The following is a 26,594-nucleotide window of genomic DNA, read 5'->3' as shown; positions in this document are numbered from 1 at the left end:
TAATTTAACATTTTTGCCATGAGGCACCCTCAAGCTTCATATAAATGGACCTGGAAGAAAAATGAAAGAGTTTTAGATTTGCCTGAAATGTATGCTCCCATAAAAGAGAAAGAATTGTAGGACTTTGTTGGCATTGTGAATAAATGTAAAATGGTTTGTTTTGTGTGGGGAAAGCACGGGAAGAGAAGGAAAGAATAAGATTGTAATAAGAAGATATTTTTTGCTGTCACTTTGGTTTTCTTTTTTTTCTTCCTTTCACAAAGTCCCAAGCTGTATGTCTGTGTCAAACTATGAGACTAAAACACAAAATGTAAATTATAGGGTTTATAAGTTGCAATAACAACTTATTCCAATGTTACTGATTTTTTTTTAGTGCTTTACAAACTTTATGCTTATTTTATTAACTAGGGAAAAGTGTTTTACATTTCCAGTTCAATACATTTTTTTCCCTTTCTTTCCCTCTTCCTCCCTCTCTTCTTTTCTTTGTTATGCTGGAATAAGAAAGTAATTACAGTTCAGCCACTTACAACAGAAAATACAAATGGGACATAGTTAATTTTGCTGCCTGTAAACCTTAGGTTGTACTATTGTGTTTTACACACAATATGCAGAAATAAAAATAGACCAAACGTATATGTGTGCCTGTGGATGAGTGTACTGAAAGAAAGACATACATTATGTTATTAAATAAGGATGTAAAAATACAGTGGATAGAAAGAGAACTTGGATTCCCTCTCAGATGGCAAATGAGCCCTAGTTTCAAGATGAAGATGCACACAGACATATACAATATATATATATTATATTATGCAAGACTGAGAACCAAGATTTCATGAGGAGGGGCCCTGGCAGGAAGGATAACAGATCTTGCACTGATGTCTCTCAGGTCTGATAGCCAGCTAGGGGAACGGCACTAATTCTGCAGCCTTTTTAGTCTGTTCTGTCACAGAAGGGGCACTGCTGGGTCAGTCAGCTCACTAGTAATTGTGTTTTACAGACTTCTAAAGCAATTGGCTCAGTCAGTCCCAATTCAATAAAAGTGTAGAGCGAGAGTGAGAGCACTTTTGTTCTATTTTTTACTTGAAATTATTTCATTCAGCAGTCTGTCTTTTTTATTACCAGGATTTGACATTAGCACTCCAAGCTATATTAGCATCCATTTCAGCAGTTCAGTAATGGTATTAAAAAAACACTTAACTTCAACGGTGAATGGTTGTATGACAGTACCATAAAAATCCACATTAAAAAAAAAAAAACTTATGTATTTGTCCCTGCAAATTATTTTTCACTCATTTAACCACTTCAAAACTACACTCTCTTGACTGGTGTTTGCAGGAGCTTTAGCAGCAAGGAAGGCTTGTAAAGGGACTGCAATTGCAGCAACAATGGCATAAAGAGAAAAATTAAGACATTTGAAGAAGAAGAAAAATATGATAGGAACATGCAAGCACACATACATATACAACAAAGACCTTTCATTTTGAGTGGGTGCCTGTCATTCATCAACTGAAGTGAGATTTTTAAACTCAAATCACTCGAGGTAAAATCTTTGGCATCTTCCAGATTTCTGGGATTTAATTTTGAACCCAGCACTCTCCAAGCTTGGGACGGCAGCCTAACTATCTTGGCACTGCAGCGCATTCATAAATGACTGCATTAGGTTCTAAATTTTGATTAAACATTCTGTAATTAATCAATGGTAGACATGAAGCAGTTGGCAAGGTCCAGAGCTGCAAAATGTTTAAGACATAAAACATTACAAAGTAATTAGAATGTGCTCCTTCAAGAGAAGGATTGCCTTCAATAAAGAGGTAAATGATAGCATCATGTTTATTGTGGACGTAGGCAGCCAGTGCAATATGATAAACTGCAGGAGATACACGTATCAGTAATCATCCACATTATTAGTGTCATTAATCATAATTCTAAAAATATGACAGCAGCAGCCAACTTTTTGACCAATTTTGCCTCTGCCTGTTGGCCGTTATAACTTCACTAATAGACTGCAGAGCTCCTGTGCGTGGCAGTTTGCATTGAGAATGGAAGGTTAATTATATTTGAGCTGCTGATTCCTTCTCTCCTCGGAAAAGACTGAGCACTTTGACAATCCCAGGAGCTCACTGCTGTTAAACCAGTAAAAGTACTTTATTGAAATTTTCTTTGTTGGTCAGGAATGAGTAGATGTTTCAAATGAGATATAAGCGCCAGGCTGGGATGGCCGCTAATGTTTCTTCCAAAATAATCCTTGGGCAGCAAGCTGAACTTAGATATCTTTGCACATTCTCCTGTGGATGAGTAAAAAGTTGAGAATTTAATAAATGCTGACAATAGCATGTATGGAAGAATGTCAGAGGATTGAAATTACTGAGGGTTGGGGCATCAATGAAAGGATGTTTTAGGATAATCAGCTATCTGTTGACCTGATAGCGGTCCTTTTTTAGTAATATAAAATTACTAACAGTGGAACCCGATTGAAATGCTCCATCATATTTGGTTTTATAGTTCCTCTGGTGTTATATAAATAAAACCAGCATTTTTAGACAAATAAACATTATGAATGAGAATTACTAAAGTATTTTGATAAAAATAAATGGTTTACAGATTTGCTGTGGCACCTGAAATTGTACAAAACTATTCCTGGACCTCAGGTTTTATTATTATTTTGAACTTGAGGTTCAATCAATAAAGAATCTGTAAATCTCCTAAGCAAACCATGAGATAATGTATTGCTGTGCATCAACATCTGAGAGAAAAGATTGGATTGAAATCAGAGCTAGGGGAAAACCAGGAATTCTACCTGAATTTTGTCTTTATTTCTGCATAAGCTGAAACTGGGAGTTCGGTAAAATTCATGAGTGGCATGCTGAACTTTAGGGTATGTTTCTCTAAAAACTTGCAAAGTTATCACTTTTGGCTGTAGCAGTAAAATTAAATGAAGGATGAAAACTTCTGATTGTAAAACTTGGATCATATAAAATTTAGATCATTTAGGTTTGAAAAGAAGTGTTAATGCATGTATTCTTCATCAATTCAGTATTTTTTAAGGGAAAATACGCTTTGTGTTAAGGAGTAGCAAATACCTCAACAGAATGGATATGAATACTTCACGCCTGACTGCAATATACTGCACCAGCTAAACTTCTCTGTAGAGCTTGTGTAAATTGTAGAAAAAGCTTTGGAGTGATAGACAGTAGTGCTAAGCACCTGTTATGCCCATCAAAGAACTTTCTCATATGTATAATGACTTCTTGTGCATGTAACATTGTGACACTGTTAGTTCACTTAGAAAATATTCTGTCCAATAAATCCTCTTATTCTAAACTTTCTCAACCAGTCTGGATATTAGACAAGAGTGCTGGCTATTTTGTAATGAGTCTGTTTTGCTTCCAGGCAGCTAGTAAAGTGAGAGGTTGAAGTGTTGCAACACAGTTTTGATAATTTCTCAGCAACTTTGGCAAGTACACCAGTCATTGTGCTTTTTGTTTGTAAGATCTTTTGATCTTTAATGGACAACAATAGTAATATATTAAGAGTCCAACATAACCTCAGTGCTTCTGAGTACACACAACTGTTGTGAACGTGTGATTCTGTTCACGCCATAAGGACCATTTCACTAAACACCTCAACAGGTATGTACTGAATTATTGGACCTTTCAAGAGTCCCAAGCCTGACAGATAGGGGTTCTTTTATATTTGGTAGCAAAAATTGCCATCAAGTATCAGTTTCATATTTAACCTGAATATTTGCCTGCACAGTCAGTCCTGCCTATCCCGCCTTCCTAAATGCTATCACTGCATTAACATTTTTTATGCATTCCATGGTGATGATAAATTGTTTTCTGACTCTAACTGTGGATTAAGTATGCAAAAGGCATGTTTGCCACTGCCAACAAACCAATAATTCTCGCTAACATCTTCAGAGTTACAACATTTATAAAGTTGCAAAGTGGAGTAAACAAACCATCTGTTTGGCTTTACCATATATGTCATGCTCTCTTATTAGCATATTACAATTCATTTAGTAAACAAATTTGGTGATTTTGTTCATGTCAAAGTTAGAGGGAGCTTGAAGATGATTAACATTCCTGGGACAGGCACATTAATACATTGCTTCCTCTGCAAAGTTAAATGGCTTCTCAGGAGAATCACCCCTTGTTGACAAGATGAGACTGTCAATTTTGTTTGCCTGCCACATTAGGGGCCGTAAGGGGATGGGAAGCTCTGAGAAAGAGGAGCAGTGTAGGCAGCATAATTCACTGTGAATTGAAAAAAGAAGTCTAATTCTGATAAATGGTCGACCCCAATACATCCTACCTGTTATTACAACAGACGTGCCGTATCTGTGCAGTAAATTAGTTAAACCCCTAAAGAGTTTGATAGGAGCTTATCTTCAAGTGAATAATTTGAGTGTAGAGGGAGCTGTCTTCGTGACCAGTGTGAGTGATTTGTTTCATATTGAAAGGGATTGAAATGACTGGGCTCCACATCTTTAATTTGCAAGAACTTGCTTGTCCTTTATTTCCTGTATTTAATAAGCAGTGGGTTTTTTTACTTTTTTTTAATAGATGCTGAACTGTATTTTACCTTTTGAATTTTCTTCCTATGAAAGGTTAATATTTTTCAGATTCTATGCAATTTCAGGCCTCAAGAGCTGATGCTATTACCTTGTTCATGTAGAAATGCCATGGTTTTATCAGGTAGTATAGTATTTTTGCTTTGACTCTTTCTAAAATCTACCCTCTATATCTACTTTTCTCCTTACACTCAGAGGCAAATTAAATACCATCAAATATATACGTAGAAGCACTAATGTACAGACTTGAACTTTGTCCCTGTTCAGATAAATGTGAATTTTATAATTTAGGTCAGATCAGGATTTCATACTGTTACTATCTTTGCTTAGATTTATGGATTTTTTTTCTTTTCAATTAAAAAAGCCCAAAATAAAACAAACCCTCTGTCAAAGACTGCTGATAGAATGGCAAAATTAGAACAGTAAGTGAGAAGATAATTTCTTTAACAGTTTCTGTTACTAATTAAATTCCAGGAACTGTTTATTCTTGATTTTTGTAAGTAAATGGGAGAAATTATTGCTGCTTCTTTCTTGAAGAAATATCAGAATTGAGGCCATTTCTTTCTCATAAATATGTACACTGTTATATTTAGCCAGAGTCTTACTTTCTGGTTCTTTGATTTTAGCTACATGAAACTCAGCACTTTCAGTCTGCAAAGATTCTGAGAAAGCATAAAATTGTGGGTTTACTTTCCATAGTGTTCACCTATTCTGGGCCCTTCTGTGAATTTCAGGCTTAAACAAGCAGGAAAGGGACATGAAACTGAGGTAAGAACAGATTATTAAATTATGTTAGCAACTAAAATAATATGAAAATTTAAAACCAAAAATCTTAATTCTGTTTGCCTTTGAGGTGAAGAGAAACAAAGAAAACTTTCCTTTAACATTTCATTATAGGTACAAATATAGGCTGAATACTGAGCTGAAGAAAAAGTCTCACAGGAGGAGTAATGAAAATTTCATTTTTTATATTTTAAACCAGATTGATTGATCTTAGCTGTAAACTAAGTACAGATAGGATAGCTTTTATGGGACCTGTACAACTAGAGCAGTAACTTCCATATCCAACTTTAATAAGAGGTTCATCAGTTTGTACATAAATAACCAGCCAGTTGTGTTCCGGCCTTTGATTTTCTAACAAAACCTTCTCAAATTGCTGAAGATTCTGTGTTTTCATGTTTTGTAACCCAATAGTAACTTCTGTCTTCTTTAAGAAATAAATGTAATATCACTCAGAAAAAACTTAATTAGACAGAAGATAATTTTATGCTGTCTTTACATGCATTAAGTCTCAAAATATAATTTTACAGTGTTGCTCAATGCTGGGATCACTTATTGATCTTAAAACAAAGCTGACCAAAGACTGATGGCCTCCTGCTGTCATGTTCTGTTTGTGATTTCTTTTCAGTGTTAGAATGGTAGGAGTAGGGCTAGGTGGTATTAATTTATCAAATCATGTGTTTACCAGAAAAGTCACCTTCAGAATATCTGAAATGTAAGAAACTGGGATGGTGGCTTTCTTGGAAACATAGGAAGAATGGCTATGGCTGCGTACAACTGGAAATGTGGAAATAGATAATTTCAGAATTTTGATGAACAATACAGTTTACTTTGATGGTTGACTGAGATCTTTATCAGGGAGCTTTTTCACTTATAGTCACGCAAGAAGTAGTAGCTAGGACATTAACATCAGTTGGCTTGGCTTTTCTGTGTCACTGCATCAAGCAGTGGAAAGTGGGTTTCCACAGTCCCTAACTGACTGCCCTAACAACTGTGCATCTCTTTCATTCTCACTCCCTTTTTCTCCCTCATCCCATAATATTTAAGTATAATCATACATTCCTCTTGCTAAAATAATTAATAAAATTATACTATATGCTTAATTTTCAACAGCCTGTCCTGTTCTGAATTGTGAACACATTCAACCTAATTTTTCATGCAGTTGGTTTTGTGCCCTCTTTAATGCTCACATCTAAATAAACAGCACTCTTTTAATCTGAATTCTTTATCTCTGCTCTGTGCATCAGAGATGACATTTGCCCTGGTGCAGATGGGACTTCAGCTCTGAGTGCATCCAAATTTGGCCTTGAGTCATCCATAGGATTCATGCCTATTTCTATACCAGGACAAATTCTACTCTGATAAATCCCTTATCACTCACTTCAAAATGAAATTAAAAGACTGACTAAATAAATTTAAAAAAACTAAACTGAAGTGGCCATTACATTTTTTCTTTCCAACAAATGGACAGTAAATTAACAAAATCAGATTCCTTGACAAGCGTAGAAGGAAACTGCTAAAGAGGTCCCAATCAGGATTTATGATCTGTGTAAAAAGAATATATGTTTAATTGACCATATTTCCTAGGCTTATAATCCGCTTCCTTCTGTTGGTGCATAGTGCATCTGTCACTAAGAAACTTTCAAGTAGTATGTGGGGTGTAACCAACAATGAATTCTAGTAAAGAAAGAATACTTCCATGAACTTTGCAAGAGAAGGAAAATACTACCACCAGTGGGATCATGCCCAGAGTCAGGGAGCTTCTGTAATTGTTACAGGATTCTGCATTGTGCTGCTACTGAAACTTCTGTCTGAAAAGTCAGTGGTGAACTCAGAGGTTGACATTTCACCACAACCACAGATCTTATATCATTATCATTATTTTCCTCACAACGGACCTGCTCCATTTTATGGCCAAATTCACTCTAGAGAGATTTGCACACACTTTTGCCTTCCATATAAGTAATTAATTAACAGTAACTTAAAAAGAGTGGTATTTATGTCAAAAAATCAGGTATTCTAGGTCCTAGAATTTGCTCAAACTTCCTTGCCACAACAAGCTACATTTCAAAATGTCTTGGAAAAACACCCTCCTCATTTTTATGGGTATCTGACATGTAGTACAGACCTATTCTTTGCTCCAGATAGTATTTTCAGAGCAAACCCTCTTCACCATCCCTTGTTGCCTAGGAACTGATAGGTATAGTAACTGAAATACAGTGAGATATGCCTTTAGTTAAACTCATTTGATGGCATATTTCTGTCTGGAAGACTTCAATCACCACCAGTTGTCTTTATACAACATTTCCACTGTGAGGATCAAATGCCATTCTGGTAGTTGATATACAAATGAGCAATCTAGGAAGTCCAGAGGCTTTCAAAGGATTTAATTAAGTAAAATATTTTATTTCATATACATATATTTATTTCTCCCAATAATTTATGTTCTTTAAGTTCATTTCCCTGGAGATACAGCAGCAGTTGTGGTGTTGCGAATGACACCGGAGATGGCCTTAAATTAGCTACCTGAGGTATGAGAAGTAATGCAGCCATGGCAAGCTGAAGTTCAGCAGGTTTTGGCATATTTTGCTTCAAGATTTCTGTCTATTTGATGGTAGTGTTCATGCATTGGCACAAATCACTCTGCCCAAGCTGTACCTCTGCTTACTCTGGGACCATTGTTTACACATACCTGGGAGCAGAGGAGGAAGATGTAAGGAGCTTTGTAAATCACATCAGGGAACAGAATAGCTGAAGCAAGAAACTTTAGGTGTCATGGGGAGGAGCAGATGAACAAGATGACAGGTGGTTAGCACTAGCTGAGGGCTTGTAGGGGACTCCTAGGGTTTGGGAGTGACAAAGCAGAAGAGAAAGGGTTGGATTAGGGTGGAAAATCTCTGTTCAGTATGCAAAAGGGGTCTGAAACTTTGGGGTTTTTAGTAAGATTTCAAAACTTCAGTATCTAAATAAATGATTTTTTTTTTCACAACTCATACCTCTTGCTCCACTAGAATGTTTTCACATATGATATTTAGGGACAGTATTAAGCACAAGTAAAATAGATTAAGAAATGAATGTAAAAGAATCAATTCTTTTGAACTGTGGTTGCATAATGGAAATCGACTGCTATGAATGAACCTATGTTCAGAAGTTATGAACAGCAGAGCTAATGCACTGCCATGAGTTCATCTTTATTATTGCATTACACCTGAATCAATTGATAAAGTAGCTTCTTTTTAAGGCTAGGAATGGCACTTAATTGAATAAAAGTCAATGTAATTATATTAGGAGAATCCAACAGTACTGCTGACAGCGGAAAAGGGACACTACTGAGCAGGGTGCCAGAACTGGTCCGCACATTTCTGCACATCGTTTGCCTGACAGATATTATGGGCTGGTACATACTTTAACTAGATTACTGATTGTTACTGCTGTAAGTGAGAATTTAATAAGGGAGGCATCTCTTCTTATCAGAGCATCAGCAGAGTTTGCATCCTTACACTGGTCTTTCTCAGAATGGCCTTTGTCTATCTGGGGCTTGGTGTTCCCTCTTAACATGGCAGTTTATTCTTATTTCTTCATTTAGTGAATGCTGAAGTTTTTTTCACTGCATGCCTGACTGTTATTTTTCTCAGCAGAAAACCAAGGAAATAGTAGACACAAATGCATGGAAGCTACAGTTACAGTTATCCTAACTAGCTCGTATGCTGAAACAAATTCCCATCACACAGGAGTGAAGAAGGAGAGAAGGGGAGAAATTACAAGTACACACATGAGTACTTTATGAATAGTTTGCAGTTAGCCTTATGATGATTAGCATAAATGTGCTTTTACGGTCATTTAATAACTCTGGCCAGTGTGGACAGGCCTTCACAGTAAGCGTTTCCTGTACTGCACTTAGCAACTTAACATGGAGCTATATTCCATCTGAAACCAGGAAGGCAAGGGACCATCAGGACTACTGTTTATCATTCATGTATATGCACTGCATGCATCTATTCAGAACTCTTTTGTGGATAATAATGGGTATGGTGTGAATATGCTTTGATTAATTTGCTTTATGATTTCTGTATTGTGTGATTGAGTCCGTATCCATCAGGACAACAGTATAAGTGATATTACAGCTGACAAAAACCAGGTTCATAATCAAGACTTTTTTTAAAGTCTGTGTTTTATTGGTTTCAGATTTTTTCAGAATTTTTTTAACCAGATATGTCTGGATTGGAATGTGAATTTGTTCTCTCTCTCTCTCTCTCTCTCTCTCTCTCTCTTTCTCTTTCTCTCTTCTCCCCCTCCCCCTTTCTTTCTCTTTTCTCCACTCCTCTCTCTCTCTTTTGTGATCTCAATTTAGCAAAAGATTAGAAAGCTGATCTTATCACAAGGTAAGCTCAGCCTTCCTAAGTGCAGTGTGGGGATATGCATTATTACACTTCCATGCCTCAAAAAAGCAATGGTGCTATATTTGCTTGTGTGAAAAGAGTATTTCCCATGTGGGACAAAAGCAAGAAATACTCTCCACTTTTTCTGCCCTTGCCCGTACCTCTCAACTGTCTCTCATTAGGACAAAAATCCTCTGTTCTAGAACACTCCCTCACTGGAATAATTGCATCCCAAGCACACACAATTCAATTAAATTATATTTCAGTATCAGTTTTATGTCAGAGAACAGTTACCTGCATTTGCAGGTGAATGGGACAAATTAGTTTTATTGCTCTTTGTTTACTCCCTTAAGTTATGTGCAACAGATAAATGAATCATAAAGTAAATGTTAGAAAATTACAGAAATTTACTCCACATCAATTTAATCTTCCTAGATTTGCATTTGTTTTATTTATTTACATTGTATTTCTGTACCCTGTTTGGGACTTCCGTTGGTTGAGAGGTATGTTTCAAAGGGTATCTTAAAATAAAAGCTTCCAATAAGGAAATATTGCTAATAGCTATTGTTCCTCTTCTCCCATTTTTGTTAATGAAGGACCTGAATGTCTGTAAAATATTTGTAAAATATTTGATCATTGTTATGTCTTCCCTTGCCAATTTTGTACCTAGTGCTTTTTGCAAATTAAGCTATTTCTATGTTAAAATTCTCTCTCTCTCTCTCTCTCCCTCTCTCTTTCCCCACCCTCCTCCTGCTCCCCCCCACCTCTTCTTTTCCCTCCTACATTTGGGCTCTGATCTGCAATTTATAATGGGCAGACAGACTGGTGAGTCTGCATGTTGTAAATTGCGGGTTTGGGTCCTTAGCTTGCAAAGAATGTTATGCAGTAGAACTTCGCTAATTCTTTTTTTGCTGACTCAAAATTCAAGTCACCCTCCAAAGAAACTGAATAAATATTTGTAATTTCCTCAGCAATGCTGCACATTCTGAAAACTGAACCCTAAAGTTTTCTATTACTGAAAACTTTACACTGATTTCTCTACACTTAAGCGCTTCAGCAAAATGAGCATGTTCTGCGTTCAGAGGTCTTTGATATCTGTCATGTTTGTTGGTTGCATCATTAATTCAGAAAATGCAGTTTTAAAAAGAGGGTTTCCTGACACTACTGCAAATCAGTGAGGTTCTACTGCAGTGGATGAGTAAAGCCAATGCCAAAAGCGGAGAGTAGAATGCAGTTTCAAATAATAGGCTATTTTACACATTTACTAACCCAAAAGTTTACATGTTTGCAAACGTAGAGTTTTATTTCTTGAGAGCAAAGGCCCAGATCCTGTAGAACACTTGAGAGTCTTCTAATTTACAGCTCTTGGGATCTGGTTTAAAATTCACCTCCATCACGGACAGTTTTCCATTGTCTTGAATATCTGCAGTAACTTCAGCAAATAACTAAACCAAACCATGCATAAGTTTTTTGATTGATTTGGGGCAAAGTTCTCACCGCCATTAATAGGAGTTTTTTTACTGGACATTACACTGCTTGAGTCAATCAGCACTGCATGCAGACAGTACAGGGAAAAGGACAGGGAGGAGTAGCAGTGACAACTTAGAAGGATGAAACCACTAACTTTGGCTAAGATTTTCAGAAACCTACATGTAAATTTCAAAGACTTGTTCTCTTAAACGCTTCAAGTCTTCTTCATCTTGGTTTGGCCTGATTCTGAATCCCTTTGCCCGAGAATTAAATTACTAGAATCAGGACTTCTGACAATGCCTTATTCGGTTACCTTTATTTTACTCTCCTCCAATATTTCACTTACAGAGTTATGTGAGTGTGTGTGTGTGTGTATATATATATATATATATATATATATACATATATATATATACACATATATATACACATATACATCTTTTTACGTATGTATGTATGAATAAGCATCTAAAGACATAGCTAGACACACATTAATATATTCCATATATTAATATTTTTGCCTCTTGAAGAGAAAGAAAGTCAGCAGGGATTCAGGAATCAAGAAGAGCATTTTGTATTTTCTGCTAGTACAATTTATTATTTTTTAAATTTCAAATAAAAGGGCTGTAGCTGTTGTTGGAGACTAATGTTGAGGTGCAGCAGCTAACACAAAAAACACTAATGGGGAAATTTGATTGTTTTGTTTAGTTTTTTTGTTGCAATTTGTCCACTTATAGAAAACTGAAATTTCAAAGCAACATGGATAAAGAATATTTTAATGAAAAATTATCAATAAATCATAATTTGGATTTTGTGCTTGTTTAATGTATATTTAATAAAAAATACTGTACATTTTTCCTTTTCTCCCTTCCCTCTTCCTTTCCCAGACACAGTGCTAACATAAACCTGCATCGTAAACTGTTGACCAAAGAACTGGATGACATGGGCTTGGACACTTCACAGCCTTCTCTTAGTAAGGACCTCCGCGATGAATTTTTGGTGAAGATATATGGCGCTCAGCATCAGATGGGGCTTGACATAAGGGAAGACACCTCCTCGCCTGCTGGCACTGAGGATTCCCATATGAATGGGTACGGCAGGGGCATGGCAGAAGACTATATGGTACTAGACCTGAGCACCACCTCCAGCATCCAGTCCAGCAGCAGTATCCATTCCTCAAGAGAATCTGATGCAGGAAGCGATGAGGGTATTCTCCTGGACGACGTCGATGGGGCAAGTGACAGCGGGGAATCTGCCCATAAAGCAGATGCCCCTGCCTTAGCTGTAGGTATGGGCACCGATGTCCCAGGATCCCTCATGTTCAACAGTGTTTCGGTGAGCAACGGTGGGATAATGTGTAACATTTGCCACAAAATGTACAGCAACAAGGGAACCCTCAGAGTGCACTACAAAACAGTGCACTTGCGAGAAATGCACAAGTGCAAAGTCCCTGGGTGCAACATGATGTTCTCCTCTGTCCGTAGCCGAAACCGGCACAGCCAGAACCCCAATCTGCATAAAAACATTCCTTTCACTTCAGTAGATTAGGTCAAGGATGGACACAGCATAATGCCAGCTCTCAGAGAGGGCCCACTACATCTGAACTGCCGTATAGAGTCTCCCTTTTTATATATATATATATATATATATATATATATATATATATATATATATATATATATATATGTATATATATATATGTATATGTATATATATATATACATATATATACATATATATACATGTATATGTATATATACACACACACACAAGTATACATATATATATATAATTTTTTTCTTTTCTTTTTTAACAAAAGAAAAAAACACCAGGTGCTTTTTCCCCTTTCTTGGTTGTTGGGGTTTTTTTCTTTTATATTTTTTTGATAAAAACAAAAACGTAGGACCTTTAATTTGGGGGAAGAGACCCTTCATAAAAAAAAAAAATAATAAAAAAAGAAAACCAAACAAAAAAACCAAACAAACATCAAACAAATAGAAAAACTGCAGTTGTCCCTAGCTCTGTTAGAATGTTCTTGGTCATCTCCAAAGAGCCAGTTTGTTCTTCCCTTAACTTTTGCCTGAAAAAAAAAACCCAACAAAAAAAACCCAAAACAAAAAAACAAAAAAAAAAGAACAAAAAAGAACAACAAAAAAAATCACACAAAAAAATCCCCCCAAAAATAAAAAAAAAAATTGCAAACAACAAAAAGAGAAAGAAAAAACAATCTACTTAGTTGTCTTTGTGTCTTCTAAGCATTGGGGATAACGTTCTACTAAGCATGGCTGTTACACTTGTATATATATATTGAGCCTTGACAGGCCTATGATGTAAAACAATTGTATTGATGGTGGTTTAACTCTAATTTTTTTGCTTAATTTTTACAGTTACATTCAGCTGTTAGATAAGCAGGAAAAATAGTTTGCTGCCTAGTTTTACTCATTTATGTTAGCTTTAATGCACATTTTTAAAAGAACCACGGTCTTGTTTTAACTACCTGCTAGATATAAGTAAAACAGAGGTGCTGGCATGCTTTACAGTACCTGATTTGATACAGTTTTTTTGTCTTGTACTATTACATAAATCCAGTCATGCACTTTTTCGTACACTACAAGGGGATGTGTAATAATATCCATGCTTTTTTTTTTCTTAAACTATTGCCATATTTTCAGTAAGTGTCTTTAAAAAAATACACTTAGATAAAAGTGATCTGGTCAGTACGAGGGCATGAATGCCAAACAAAGAGTATTAGTGTTTAGTGTTAATACAAAAGTGCCAACTTTGCACACATTTTGAAAAAAGAAAATGTAGTTATTCACCATATCCACAGTTGTACTTTTTGGACTACACACCGAAGAATACTGGGGAGGGAACAGGGATAAAGTGAAATACAGAATTCTTGGTGCTTTTTCCAAGTGCCAATTATTACTAGAAACAAGAGTGCATCCTTATTCCTTACATACTACATTGCATAAAAGTGAAAAAAAACCCCAGAATTTTGTCATGTGAAACAGTAGAAATTTTTTTTTGTCAGACATGCATAATATTTGGGGATACAAATGCTGATACTACTTGTCACAGAACAAAGATGAATATAATTTTGTGTGCTTCTTATTATAGCCTGGATTTTTGTGGTGTTTAAAAAAAGAATCAAAACAAACAGGGAAAAAATATTAACTATGTTGTTCTGTAAAGTTGTCTTTTTTGCAATGGAAAGTGCTGTAGTATGATTAAGGCATGTTTTATAGAAAAAATCAAAAGAAATTATTGGCAGAAGCACTTAGTAGCTCTGAAAATATATGCTGGAATTTTTATTGAGTGACTTTCCCTTTGGATAAAATTAGAAGACAGAGAAAAAGGATGTCTAGTTGTGTTAATGTTTTGTGTTTCACTCGCATGATTTGTCAGAAAATAACAAAATTCCAAGAAATATAGTGAGCAAGAGAGCGAGCCCAACCAGAAGACAGAGAAGGAGCAAGCAATTGAGAAAGGCAGAGAGAAAAGAGGCTGCCCTCCGCAGTTTTTTGTTTCCGATGTTTACACATGTTGCTTGAGCTGGTAAACCACACTGGCAGCCTTAGTTACCACAACATACTGACAGAGAGATGGTATTTACTTAAGCTCAATCTACAGCCAAAGCCATTAGGATGTGTGTTGTAGACTTTTCTTTACAAAACAAATAAAAGTAACAAAATCAAAAAGAAACAAACAAAGCAACCCCTAAGGGATATTTCAGCATACAATAAAATATTCCTTCAGTGAGAATGTGTTCCTTTTCTGTATTTACTGACCCAGAACATTATTCTTAGCAAAGAGTCAGAAATGCTCCATTGTTTCAGCTTGTCGCTGTATTGTTTTGTTGTGCATTTTGATTATTCTTACTTTTTAGGTCCACTTCAGTACTTAACTCTTATTACATTTTCTAGAGGAAATTCTTAATATAGGTTTCCTCTTTTTTAGTACTTTTAATGCATTTCAGTATTTTTGTTTCCAAAAGTAGGAATCAATATCTAATAAATCAGTATTTCCTTTTGTAGAAAATAAAAGAAAATAATTTCTAAATTAATTCTCACTATGTTCCTATGAGTTACAAGCCTCTGAACGTTTTGGGTTTTTTTATTTTGTGCACTCATGAAGCCCTGAAAACATTTGTGAATTCCACAGATACTGTAAGAAAAATTTACCTTCTGGTTTATCAAAAAGAAACTTTATAGAAAAAAAGTAAGCTGTTTCACTGACATTTTTCTTTCATCTATTTTATTTTCCTCAAAATCTCAACTACTTTGCCTTGTTAAATTGAGTGATCTGCTTTGTTTTGTTTTATGTTGTGCAAGCTCAGTGTGTTTGCGAGAAAGGGAAATTAGAACAGTAAGGGAGCATTTTTCCAAAACACATGAACCTTTGTAGTGTTACCTGTACTGCACTCTCATCTCTCCTCCCAGGCTAATAGGAATAAGTAATACAGAAAGTCTAAGAAATAAAAGAACTCAAATGGAATTATATATACAGGAAAAAAACCCCCACTCTTTTGTAGTATGCACGGTAAAATAAATATAATTTTTTAAATGAAAAACGCATTTGAGGTATATAAAGAATTCCTCACTGAATGAATCACTGTTCAGCATTCTTATTTCACTATGATTCTGTTAGAGGTCAAATGGGTTTGGTAAGCTTGTTTGAAAATTTACATATCACGTGTAGATAAACTCAGCAGATTATTGACATAGAAGAAAAAAAAAATCTGTTTATTACAGAAAATTTAACAGCACATAGTAAAAAGTAAGGAAAAAAGATAAGCCTCCAAAAACTGTTAGGACCTCACAAGTCCTGTTTTTAATTTCATTCAGATTTTGCTTAAGCTATGTAGACAATATCATCCCTGTCTTGTGGACAGAACACTACTTACTGTTATTTTTAGGCAAATCTTGGCAAAAGTAATTTCTTCAGTGTTAGTGATACTAATGTCAGAACAGTCTTTTTCTTTAGAAGGACACTTACATTTCCTTTGAATTGAATGGCATTCCCCTCCTTTCAACTTAGCATGCATCTCTATGAGAATCTGTATTTATAAGAATTGTTCTTGTGGTGGAATTTATATCATCTGACATTATCTGAAAAATTCATAAAGGGGCTCTGGCATAGCAGCTTGGTTTTACTGAAAGCAGCATTTCTGAGTGATCTCAGCAGAGACCCAGAGTGCAGTAATAATGACCAAACATTTCATCTCTTCAGCACAGAACATGGCCTGTAATGGTGTGATGACATGATAAGTACTGTGCAGTTGTTTATGTTATCACAAATCTGTGGCTATTCCTTCGGTTTCCAAACCTGTCAGTCTAAACCATTTTACAAGAACTAGACCAGCTTTGAGGAAGATCCTCTTCTCTTTACATGGAGTTTGTTCCTTCTTTTTTGGTTCCTGTAGTTATTGTGGTCACTCTTTCCATATTGTTTCACTGTTTTATTCAAGGTAGTTGTATTTTTCTGTAAATATCAAAAAACTTTGTCTGCAATTAGAAGATAACTGTACTGAATCTCCTTTAGAAACAGAACTATTTGTCTGGAAGTTGTTTAGGATTTTTATTTTCATTGTGAGGGTTGTGGGGTATGGTGTGTCAGGAAAGCATATGTTAATGGTTAATCACTAGGTGTCTTTTGAAAAACTGTACGAAAATTTGGAAGGAAAACAGCACAGTCAAAGCACAAGATTGGAAACCATGAGTTTTAACAACCCTGGTAGACCCTTCTAACTTTTTAGCCTCACACATATCATATCACTTACCTACTTATGTTTCAGTCTGTTAGACTATCACTAATACTAATATGATTTTGCCCATAAGTGTGCCCCTGTGAGGTCCAATTGGCTGGTATTAGTAAAGAGCTAATTTAACTCATAAATATTTTTGCACACCTTAAAATATTTAGTCAATTTTTCTGAGCTATATCTCAATCAGGAACATTTTGTTATGCCTGAGATTTTAACCTTGCCTTTTAAATTGTAGCTGATACTGTGGTGACTCTGTAGACATGCACACATGGTATAAGCACTGTCACTGAGTCACAGCTCAATTTGACAAAATGTGAAAGATATAGATTAAAAACCTTAATAGCAGATGGACACTGCTCTTAAAGATCTCTCAAAGGCTTTTCATGTCTGAGCTCATAAAATTTGTATGTTTCCTAGGGATCTGTAGAGATTTTACACAGAAGAAATTCTGTAACTTGTTTGCCATGGGTAAACTTCAGTGTATCTTCCTTCCTTCCTTCCTTCCTTCCTTCCTTCCTTCCTTCCTTCCTTCCTTCCTTCCTTCCTTCCTTCCTTCCTTCCTTCCTTCCTTCCTTCCTTCCTTCCTTCCTTCCTTCCTTCCTTCCTTCCTTCCTTCCTTCCTTCCTTCCTTCCTTCCTTCCTTCCTTCCTTCCTTCCTTCCTTCCTTCCTTCCTTCCTTCCTTCCTTCCTTCCTTCCTGCCTGCCTGCCTTCCTGCCTGCCTGCCTTCCTGCCTGCCTTCTTCTGTCTCTCCCTCTCTTCTTCCCTTTCCACCTCTCTTCTTCCCTCTCTGTCTCCCTTCTTCCATGTCTCCCTTCCTCCTGTTGTGGAACTGAAAGTGTACTCTTTCTGCCTGTTCCACAAGTTTATACATTTTCCATTACCTATATGTTTCCCATTCCATCCCCCAAAAAAGGAACTGTGTAGGAAAAGTTAGTAGAGTCAGGTTCTGTGAAGTAGCTGACAGCAGTGGTCAGTACCTCAGTTGATTTGGTCTAGTACAATTAATAGGAAGTGGGGCTCCCAGGATGCACTTGAGGTTTCCCTGAGTTTTAGCCTTTCCAACCCAGTTGAGGATCTAACATAGCTAAGTATATGGGGTAGGAATGTAAAAGAAACAAGACAAAGAGCTGTGTGGGTATCATGAAAGCTCACAAATATGCTAATTCAAGGTCTGATCTGTTCCAGAGATAGGAACCATTTTCAAGACCAGGGATTTATTTCCAAAAATTTCTCTTTCAATGTGTATGATATTTTGTAATCAAAATGCTTGATGTCAACCCATTTTTCACATGGTGGTCATTAAGGATGTCAGGTGCTGTCAGAAAATAGGACATATTTTTACAAATGTATTTCTACTCAAATTCTGCAGGACATTTTGACAGCAACATTGGTGGCAGAGTAAATTATAAGGAAGGGAATGTGTGTGGTCAGGGAGTGAACACATGCTCCTCTAAGTTTTTTTGCCACATGCATGAACAGAACTGTTACTTCTTCAGTCCCCAGAATGTTTTTGTCACTTTTCTTTTTGGGTTAACAGAATCACTCTTTTTATTTGAAAAGAGAAGCAAAGGTGTCTGTACGAAGGGCAAGGAGGCAGCAGGAGTTCTCTGTGGGGAAAAGGTGAATGGCAGACACATGATGGCAGCTGGTATATTTCAGTTCCTTCTTAGTTTTGTTGGTTTTTTTTTTTCCTTATGTAGTGACATAAGGAAAAGACTTTGCTGCTATAGTAACTTAACAAAACAGTGACTGTAGTGCTACTTTGCTAGATAAGCATCAGCATATCCTGCTGTTGCCACATGATGAGTTGAGCTTTTTTCTCCTGTTCTGTAGGGACATAAAAGGAACTCTTTTCCATGCCCATTTCTACTTCAGGAACAGAGTAACATCATATGATGGACTGAACCTTTCACCCACATGTTTGCCCAAATACATGTCTGTTCCAGTCTCATGGTTTCTGTCTCTTCCTGCCAACACTGCAGCATTGTCACTGCCTTTAAAATGGCTGTTAACAGAGTGAAGTAGCAACTATTTTACATAAGTAGTATTATCTGGAGTTTGTAGTTAACCAGTCTTGTGTGGCTTGTTTTCTCTGTTCAAGTCATGATATTGAATGACAGGTTTGATTTTTTGATCAAGGTATATTGATCATGTATATCCCAATACTGTTGCTGTTATGTTTGGCACTGACACTTAAATGAAAATGGTTCTGGACCACCAAAGGGTTAAAAAATGGACATGTTTTTGACAAGTCCTCTGACTTTTGCCAGTATTATTGTTCATTATGATGACACTGTGTTTTTTTAAATAGCAGCTGTAGTTGTCATGAAACTATTTTCCCATTCCTCTCCTTTAAAGTGTGATGTTGTAAATTCATGTGACCTTTCCTGCAAAGAATAAATATTTCTTTTTTTATATAAGATCTCAAGACAAGGCTTGTTTTGTAACAAATAGTGGCCCATTACAAAGCAGGAAAAAAACTGAGCTGAGCAGCAAGAAGCTTCAGTTCAATTTCACCTCATATCTTTCTAATAACTTACTTGTCACTTTATTACCTTCCAGTAATGTGAATGCTGCTGACAAGACTGTCACACTAACAGCAGACAACACCCTCTCTTCCTTAGCCCCAGCTCTCCTGGCTACTTATTGCACTGGCCCTGAAGGGACACAAACTAATAGTGTGCTTTCAAGTTCAGCACTTGGCCATCAAATATAAAAGGATGTGTAATTGCCTGTTTATCCCCTGTGAAGGCGAAATTGAGTGTAAGAACCAGGCTTTCCCTCCCCATTCCCTAACACACACACACATGCAGACACACACACTCGCACACAAATATGCACACACATTTGCAGTGAGTGAAGGGAAGTCCCATCTGGAACACTTTGATTTGTCTTTGGGAAGCCCAAGGCTGCCACTGGCTGCTCTATCGAGCTATCAGGTAGACAGTAACAAGATGGCTTCTTAGCAAAAGGTCAGCTGAGAAATACTGTCTGTAATGGCACTTTTGTCTGCTTATGTAGCAACTAATTGCTTTGTATTGGCATAAGCCATACTGTGCCTGCTAGAAATAGTTGTTTGAATTTGCTACATGTCTTGCTGCATAGGTTCAGTGTCAAACAGGATGCACAGTCTATTTTTTTAACTGGTTTAGCCCATCCCTGGGCAAATTTCAGATCAATATCATCCTCTTGGGTTCCTGTCATGAAAGCCAATTCCCTATATCCCATTCTATTGTCATAGGAAAATCTCCTGCTTAAGTCAGCATGAAATTCAGTAAAGTTTATCTTAGATAAACATATCTGAGATACAATCTGCTGATCTCATGAAAGGAGGAATTTTTGTTGTGATTTATACCTTCATTTGCAAGAGCACTGCTAAAAGTACAGGCTCCAGAAATGCTTCTCAGATAGGCCATCAGAAGAGAGAGAGTTTTATAGTGAAGTATCTTGAGAGCAATGCTATGTTTTAAGAAATTTTAAGTGCATGAAGCCAGTGTACCTGACTGGAGTGACTCCCCTTCCATTCTATTGTGTGCATTCTGACTGCTGAATAGCAGTTGAAAATTGAGGTAGGCAGAGGAGCTGCTGAAGAATGCTTTTCTTGCAGGGTCTGCAGCATTCCCATGCCAAGATCATAACACCGGTCCTGTGTGTACCTGTGAGCATTGGGCACTGTGGGTTGAGCAGTGCTGGCAGCAAGTGCAGCACCAAAAAGTCAAACATAGGTTTCAGACAAAGTCCAAGACCAAGAGATCTAAACACAGCCATTTTGGGATCAATCCATGGCATTGGTTGGCTGCAGCACCTCTTTGCTGGTTTCAGATGCTAATACTGTCAACAGCCCTGTGTGGTAATTTGGTGTTTGCTGCAACAGAGGTGATGGTGCCCACCATAAATATGCTAAGGTCTTTTACCAGTCAAAGGTCACTGATCATTTCCCTCCTTTTCCTTCCGAGTTCATCAGAAGCTACAAGGGTGAAACCAACAGACAAATTCCTGAGGCCTGTTTGTATCAGAAGTCTAAAGGCTGAGCCCAGACTCTGTTCCCGTGTCAACTCCATGTGTACATGGCACTGATGGAGGTTGAAGCAGCCAGATGAGCTGACCTGCGATGATGAGCTTGGGGCAGCCTTTCTTGCTGTACCATTTCCAAGGCTGTTTGTGAAAACTGAGGACGTTCTGATTGAAGAAATAACTTGTGTCCTTTGTGTGTGTTTGTGAATATGTATGTGAGTGCGAATGTGACAGACAGAGGAGAAAGAGACACAGTGTCAGAACAAGAAGCCTTAAAATTAAGATTATAAGTAAGCAAAATTCTATCATTTCCATCACACTTACATAGGTGTGTGTATATATATATATATGTATATGCATGTGTGTATGTATGTATATATATATATATTTCCTCATGAATGTAAAAGAACAGGAAGAGTCAGGTAAATATCGAATGTGTAGAGAGATTTTTCTGGTGTTCTACAGATTTTGTACATTGCTTCCTTCAAACATTTGGACACAAGTATGTTAGGAAAATTAAGAAAAGCATCCAGGACAATTATATTTCTAGAGAAGAAAGAGAGAGCAAGACTAGCTAAGTGATGCATAAAGATTTTATAAGGCATCCATTGTCAAACAAAAGGTTGAGAATGATCAGAGGATAATGCACAGTTAGGATGGCAAACTCATCAATAGTTAATTACAACCTGTCCAGTTCTGCCACAAAATGCAAGAAGCTATGAACAGCAGCTCTGGGGCACCAGTGGCAGTTGTGCATGCACATGTTCATGCCTGAGTGTGGGAGCATTATGCAGTTGTCACATCCAGATCAAGACATTTTCACATCCCTGTCCCCCCACCACCTCCTGTACTGATGGGGCAGAATGCATCCCGCCCCAATTACACCTGTGAAATGGTACGGTAGCCACATGAACTGTGATTCTAAGGATGTTCTTCTTAGTTTACCCAATGACCTACAAAATAAATAGGGACACCTAAGCTGTACAAAGGCAGATTTATTCATTATTTTTCAACTATAATTTTACATTTGGAATTTTTTTTTAAGTTTTTTTTTTTTTTTTTTTTAACAAATACTTGTACAACCTTCAGCCATTGCCTTTAATTTTCCCATTTGCTTTACCACCCCTTATACTTTCATTCCAGGACAGTGTCTCATTAAAATTCTCTCAGAAAAGTAACACATCCTCCTAGTGTTCTTCATTTTGGAAAGTTTTATGCATTCCATCTGTAAAAATGGTTACTGTTTGTAAAGTGGCAAGTTAATAAAATGGCCACTGCTATGTGTGTGTGTTTCATTTAGCTATTTAAAAAAACAAAATTCAGCATGCTGCTTTTTCTTGTGCAAACTTTGGTTCCTATATCATATGGGGCTCCTTTCCCAGAACGTAGCTTGTTTTTGATGGGGCAACATTTGTGTTCTCAGTTCAAGCCTCCTGCCAGTTCTCCAGTTTATAAGAGTGATCTGCGTTCCAGTGCAATGTATGTGCAACAGGTGTGCAAATAAGTTAATCTGAATCTGAACACAATCTACATTTACCCTGGCTGAAATTCCACACACTTTTACTTACCACAAACAGTTCACTGCAACCTGTTTGTACCTATACAAATAACTCTTTGTAGGGATGGCTGAAGCAGTTTGAAGTTTCGTTGTTTGACCGAAGGCTCTTGCTCACTGTCACAATTGACATTTTAACAGCTTTTAACATAGAAGGTCAAACACAGTGATTTCCTCTATAACTGTCTGCTGTGTTTCAGTTCTCCTGAACTGGAGAGATGAGGTTCATAGGGAGATGTAAACTGAGATAAACTGGATTTGAACCTTCATGTATTTGGAAGTTCTTAGGGGTCTGGCAGTGTGTTCAGTCACAGAGGCATAAAGCCTGGAAACCCCTTTCTCAGTAGGCATGGGAGGGCTCTCACAGCCTGGCTGCAACCCCCTGTGGCAACCAGCGATGCACCAGCAGCAGCAAGGGGGCTGCTGTGTAGAGAATGGAGAGCTTGCTGATGGCTGGCAAAGCTGGGCTTCATCCAGTGGACTTTGTCAAGACATGCTCCTGGGGTATCCCAGCCAGGCACAGGAAACAGTGGAGTCAAGGCCTGATGGACATTTTTTACAAAGGTCTTTCTCTGTTTGGAATAGAGGAAGTTTTTCATTTTCACTGATTGATCTCAATGTGAGCAAAACGTGAATGCTCTGCTGTCCTGCCTGCAGAACCAAAGCATGCACTATGGAATATAGCTGTACAAGGGGATACAAAAATTTGCATCATGTTGATCTAATAATCGTGACATTAGTAGCTTCATAAATATTGTATGTAATCTAAACAAGTTTTTTCCATGAGTAATCTGAGGGAATTAAAAGTCCTGTTTTAATTTGACATTTCTTTTCTTGTATTTTCTGTACTGTAACAGTCCTACAATATGTCTTTTGCATAAAATGCATAAGGTTTTGGGGATATAAATGGAGTTTTACTCATACTTTGTCCAAATACCTCTTGTAATTTGTATCAAAATTCTTGTACAATTTTTATATTAAAGATTTATCACTCACTGATCTTTTTGTCACTTTGTCTTTTATTTCTTCATTTTTTACTGATTCAAGCATATTTCCATAGAAAGACATATGGTCAAGTTTGCACATGCCTCTTGTACATTTAAGAGTTTAGCATACTTCCCAGAAATTGAATTGGTTAAAGCTTTGTGGAAAATTGTTTTGCCCCCTAGCTTGTACACATTTCCTTAGAAATGCCATACTTAGTGTGGCATCCAGAAACCTACAGCCTCACTAATTTAATCATCTGACCGTCTGCAAAAAACCCTTAGGATGGACATTGCTCACGCTTATCTGTGTCTGACAGATGAAAAAATGGAAGTGAAAGGTCTTGCCAAACTCTGATTTGGTGTCCTAGTTCAGTCCTGTTTTTTGCTTTTCAAAGCAGAGGTACACAGCTCACCAGTGTCAGTGTTTGGGTAAGAATTTTCTCATACTTTAAAACGGTGAGAACATTGGCCAGTTGGCTTGCCCCACCAAGCTTTATCTGTAAATCTAGGGCAGTAACATAAAACTTTATCACCAAAGAATTCAGCTTTGAGTCCTTGGTTGGCCTTGTGCTCCTTGCTGACTAGAAGAGGGTGCAGTGTGGGGAGATGTTTCAAAAACCGATTTGCAGGGTTAAAATATTTTTGGCTAAGGAAGTATTTAACTCATGGTTTTCTTCTAAGGGACATCTGTGTCAGCTAGGAAAATGTGAGTAAGATTCTCTGGGGTAAATGCTTTTTGTTTAGCCTCCACTCTTATGGTGCTAATAATTTTCTACATACTGCACTTCTTATCAATAAAGAAAACAAAATAGTCTCAGGATAGTTTTGTCCATTGCTCTGCACTCATAGACGTAAAAAGGCCATGCTACAAGTATGTTGAAGACTGTGTTGCAATAAGATTCATATTAATTCATACTACAAGGGAACATTAAAATAAACTCAGCTTGTTAAGTGCCACAAAATGCTGAGCACTGGGGTGGTGATGCCTCAAAGCATGCACGTATGTGCTGAAATTCAAGCGGTCCTGTTTGACACGATGGGAACGGATATCTGCTTGCAAATAAGCCTCTCTTCAAACATCCTCTAAAGAGTCTTCTCAGTGTTTGACTAGAGTCAGTAAGACTTTTTTAGTTGTCTCACATTTCCTGTTCAGCAAAATGGAGGCAACTGGACTCACCAGCTGAATATGGGGGTGAGAAAGAGGGAAAGTAGAAGCCAAATATCCAGAATTTGCTAAGCACTGTGAACTGAGAAAAGTTACTGGTGAGTAATACATATACTCTCATGGATTTAGGATTTTCCTATGGTGCTTTCTTTTTCAGCCTTCCCCAGGAGCCATTTTTCTGGAAAATATCTAGCTCTAAAAACAGGACATCACCTTCTGATCCAGCTACTTTACAGCTTAAATTTAGTTTATGTTTTGAGACATGAGCTATGAGGATACAAGACGTCTGCCTCAGGTCCACTAAATAAAGTCTTGAGAGTGTTTATTTCATTTGCTCTTTTTAATCAGCCTGACATACATAGCTCAATTATAAGCTGAACGCCTTTAATCTATTACTGACTTGCAGCTGTCAGTTTCATGTCACTAAATTACATGCCACTTTCCCTTCCCTTCCCTTCCCTTCCCTTCCCTTCCCTTCCCTTCCCTTCCCTTCCCTTCCCTTCCCTTCCCTTCCCTTCCCTTCCCTTCCCTTCCCTTCCCTTCCCTTCCCTTCCCTTCCCTTCCCTTCCCTTCCCTTCCCTTCCCTTCCCTTCCCTTCCCTTCCCTTCCCTTCCCTTCCCTTCCCTTCCCTTCCCTTCCCTTCCCTTCCCTTCCCTTCCCTTCCCCTTCCCCTTCCCCTTCCCCTTCCCCTTCCCCTTCCCCTTCCCCTTCCCCTTCCCCTTCCCCTTCCCCTTCCCCTTCCCCTTCCCCTTCCCCTTCCCCTTCCCCTTCCCCTTCCCCTTCCCCTTCCCCTTCCCCTTCCCCTTCCCCTTCCCCTAACTTCCCAGAACTTCCTTTCCCAGATCTTCTCTTGCCAGAACTTCCCTTGCTCCTTCTCCTTCTCCTTCTCCTTCTCCTTCTCCTTCTCCTTCTCCTTCTCCTTCTCCTTCTCCTTCTCCTTCTCCTTCTCCTCTTACACATTCTCTCTCTCCTTTATTTTTGTCGTTTTACCCTTTACCCTCTTTCTTTTCTTCCTTACTCTTCTTTTTTTTTCTTTTTTTTCCTTTTTTTTCCTTTTTTTTTCCTTTTTTTTTCCTTTCCCAAAATACTTCAAAAACATGCGGCTCCTTATTTCAGCAGGCAGGAAAAAGAGAGAAGAAGGCAGAAAAAAAAAAAGTTGACCAACTTTGGGGGAAAGTCAACCTTTGTTGAGGCATGTGGTTATCCTCCCGTGTTATTAAATGTCATACATGTGTCAATGCGGTTCTGCATGGAAGCCAAGCATAATTATAATATTTTAATCTGTCATAACACATCTATAATTGGCATGAATTCCCCTAAACCAACTTTTTTTCTAGCATAGGGTTTTCATACTCAGAGAAGAGGTATTGCCAGGCACCCAGAAAGACTGCTTTTGGCAAGCTCTGAACTAACTGCTTGGGTAAGAGCCCTTTGAAGTACACTGGGCCACTTGAAACTTGCTGTCTGCTTTTTCAGTCCCTGCAAGTTGACAGTATGACAGTAGATTAAGTGCTACTAATTTAATAAAGCCACTCCTGCACTGATGTTGATATACCAACAATGAGCAAGAGGTGGTAAGAAGAGAGGAGGATAAAAGGTACATTATTTTGCCTGAAGTGATACTGGAGAAAAAAATCCTTGTATTGATTTTATGTGAGGTACAGTTATTTTTAAGTCACCTGACTCATGCTTATCCAATTCTTACCCATATTCATCAGAGACAGTATAATGAACAGATATTGATTAACTGGGGTAGCTGGAGATATTTCCCAACAGTGCTAGTTCACATTGATAGGTCTCCAATGGGAATACATGGAAGTGCAGCCCTGAACATAACTTACTGTGTTCTAGGTCCTTCAATTGATTTTATTTAAAAAAAAAAAAAATTTACAGTGGCTCTCCTG

At 37.5% G+C, this 26,594-nt stretch overlaps 1 protein-coding gene across 9 annotated transcripts in view; it reads left to right on the top strand.

Annotated features, from left to right (window-relative positions):
• BNC2 (basonuclin zinc finger protein 2) overlaps positions 1 to 23,538 on the top strand; it is a 335,545-nt gene extending 312,007 nt beyond the window's left edge. For 7 of the 9 annotated variants that reach the window (XM_064403273.1, XM_064403274.1, XM_064403272.1 and 4 more), the window contains one exon: positions 12,090 to 23,538. In XM_064403273.1, coding sequence (XP_064259343.1) covers positions 12,090 to 12,750 — 661 coding nt within the window. In that variant the 3' untranslated portion in view covers positions 12,751 to 23,538. Of the gene's footprint in view, positions 1 to 9,704; positions 9,736 to 12,089 lie in introns of all 9 variants that reach the window. The other 2 variants (XM_064403280.1, XM_064403278.1) reach the window with 2 other exon arrangements.
• The last annotated feature ends 3,056 nt before the right edge of the window (positions 23,539 to 26,594 follow it).

This window comes from Passer domesticus, chromosome Z, assembly GCF_036417665.1.
Source record: "Passer domesticus isolate bPasDom1 chromosome Z, bPasDom1.hap1, whole genome shotgun sequence".
Classification (NCBI taxonomy): Eukaryota; Metazoa; Chordata; class Aves; order Passeriformes; family Passeridae; genus Passer; species Passer domesticus.
This window is presented reverse-complemented; position numbering and strand designations above follow the sequence as displayed.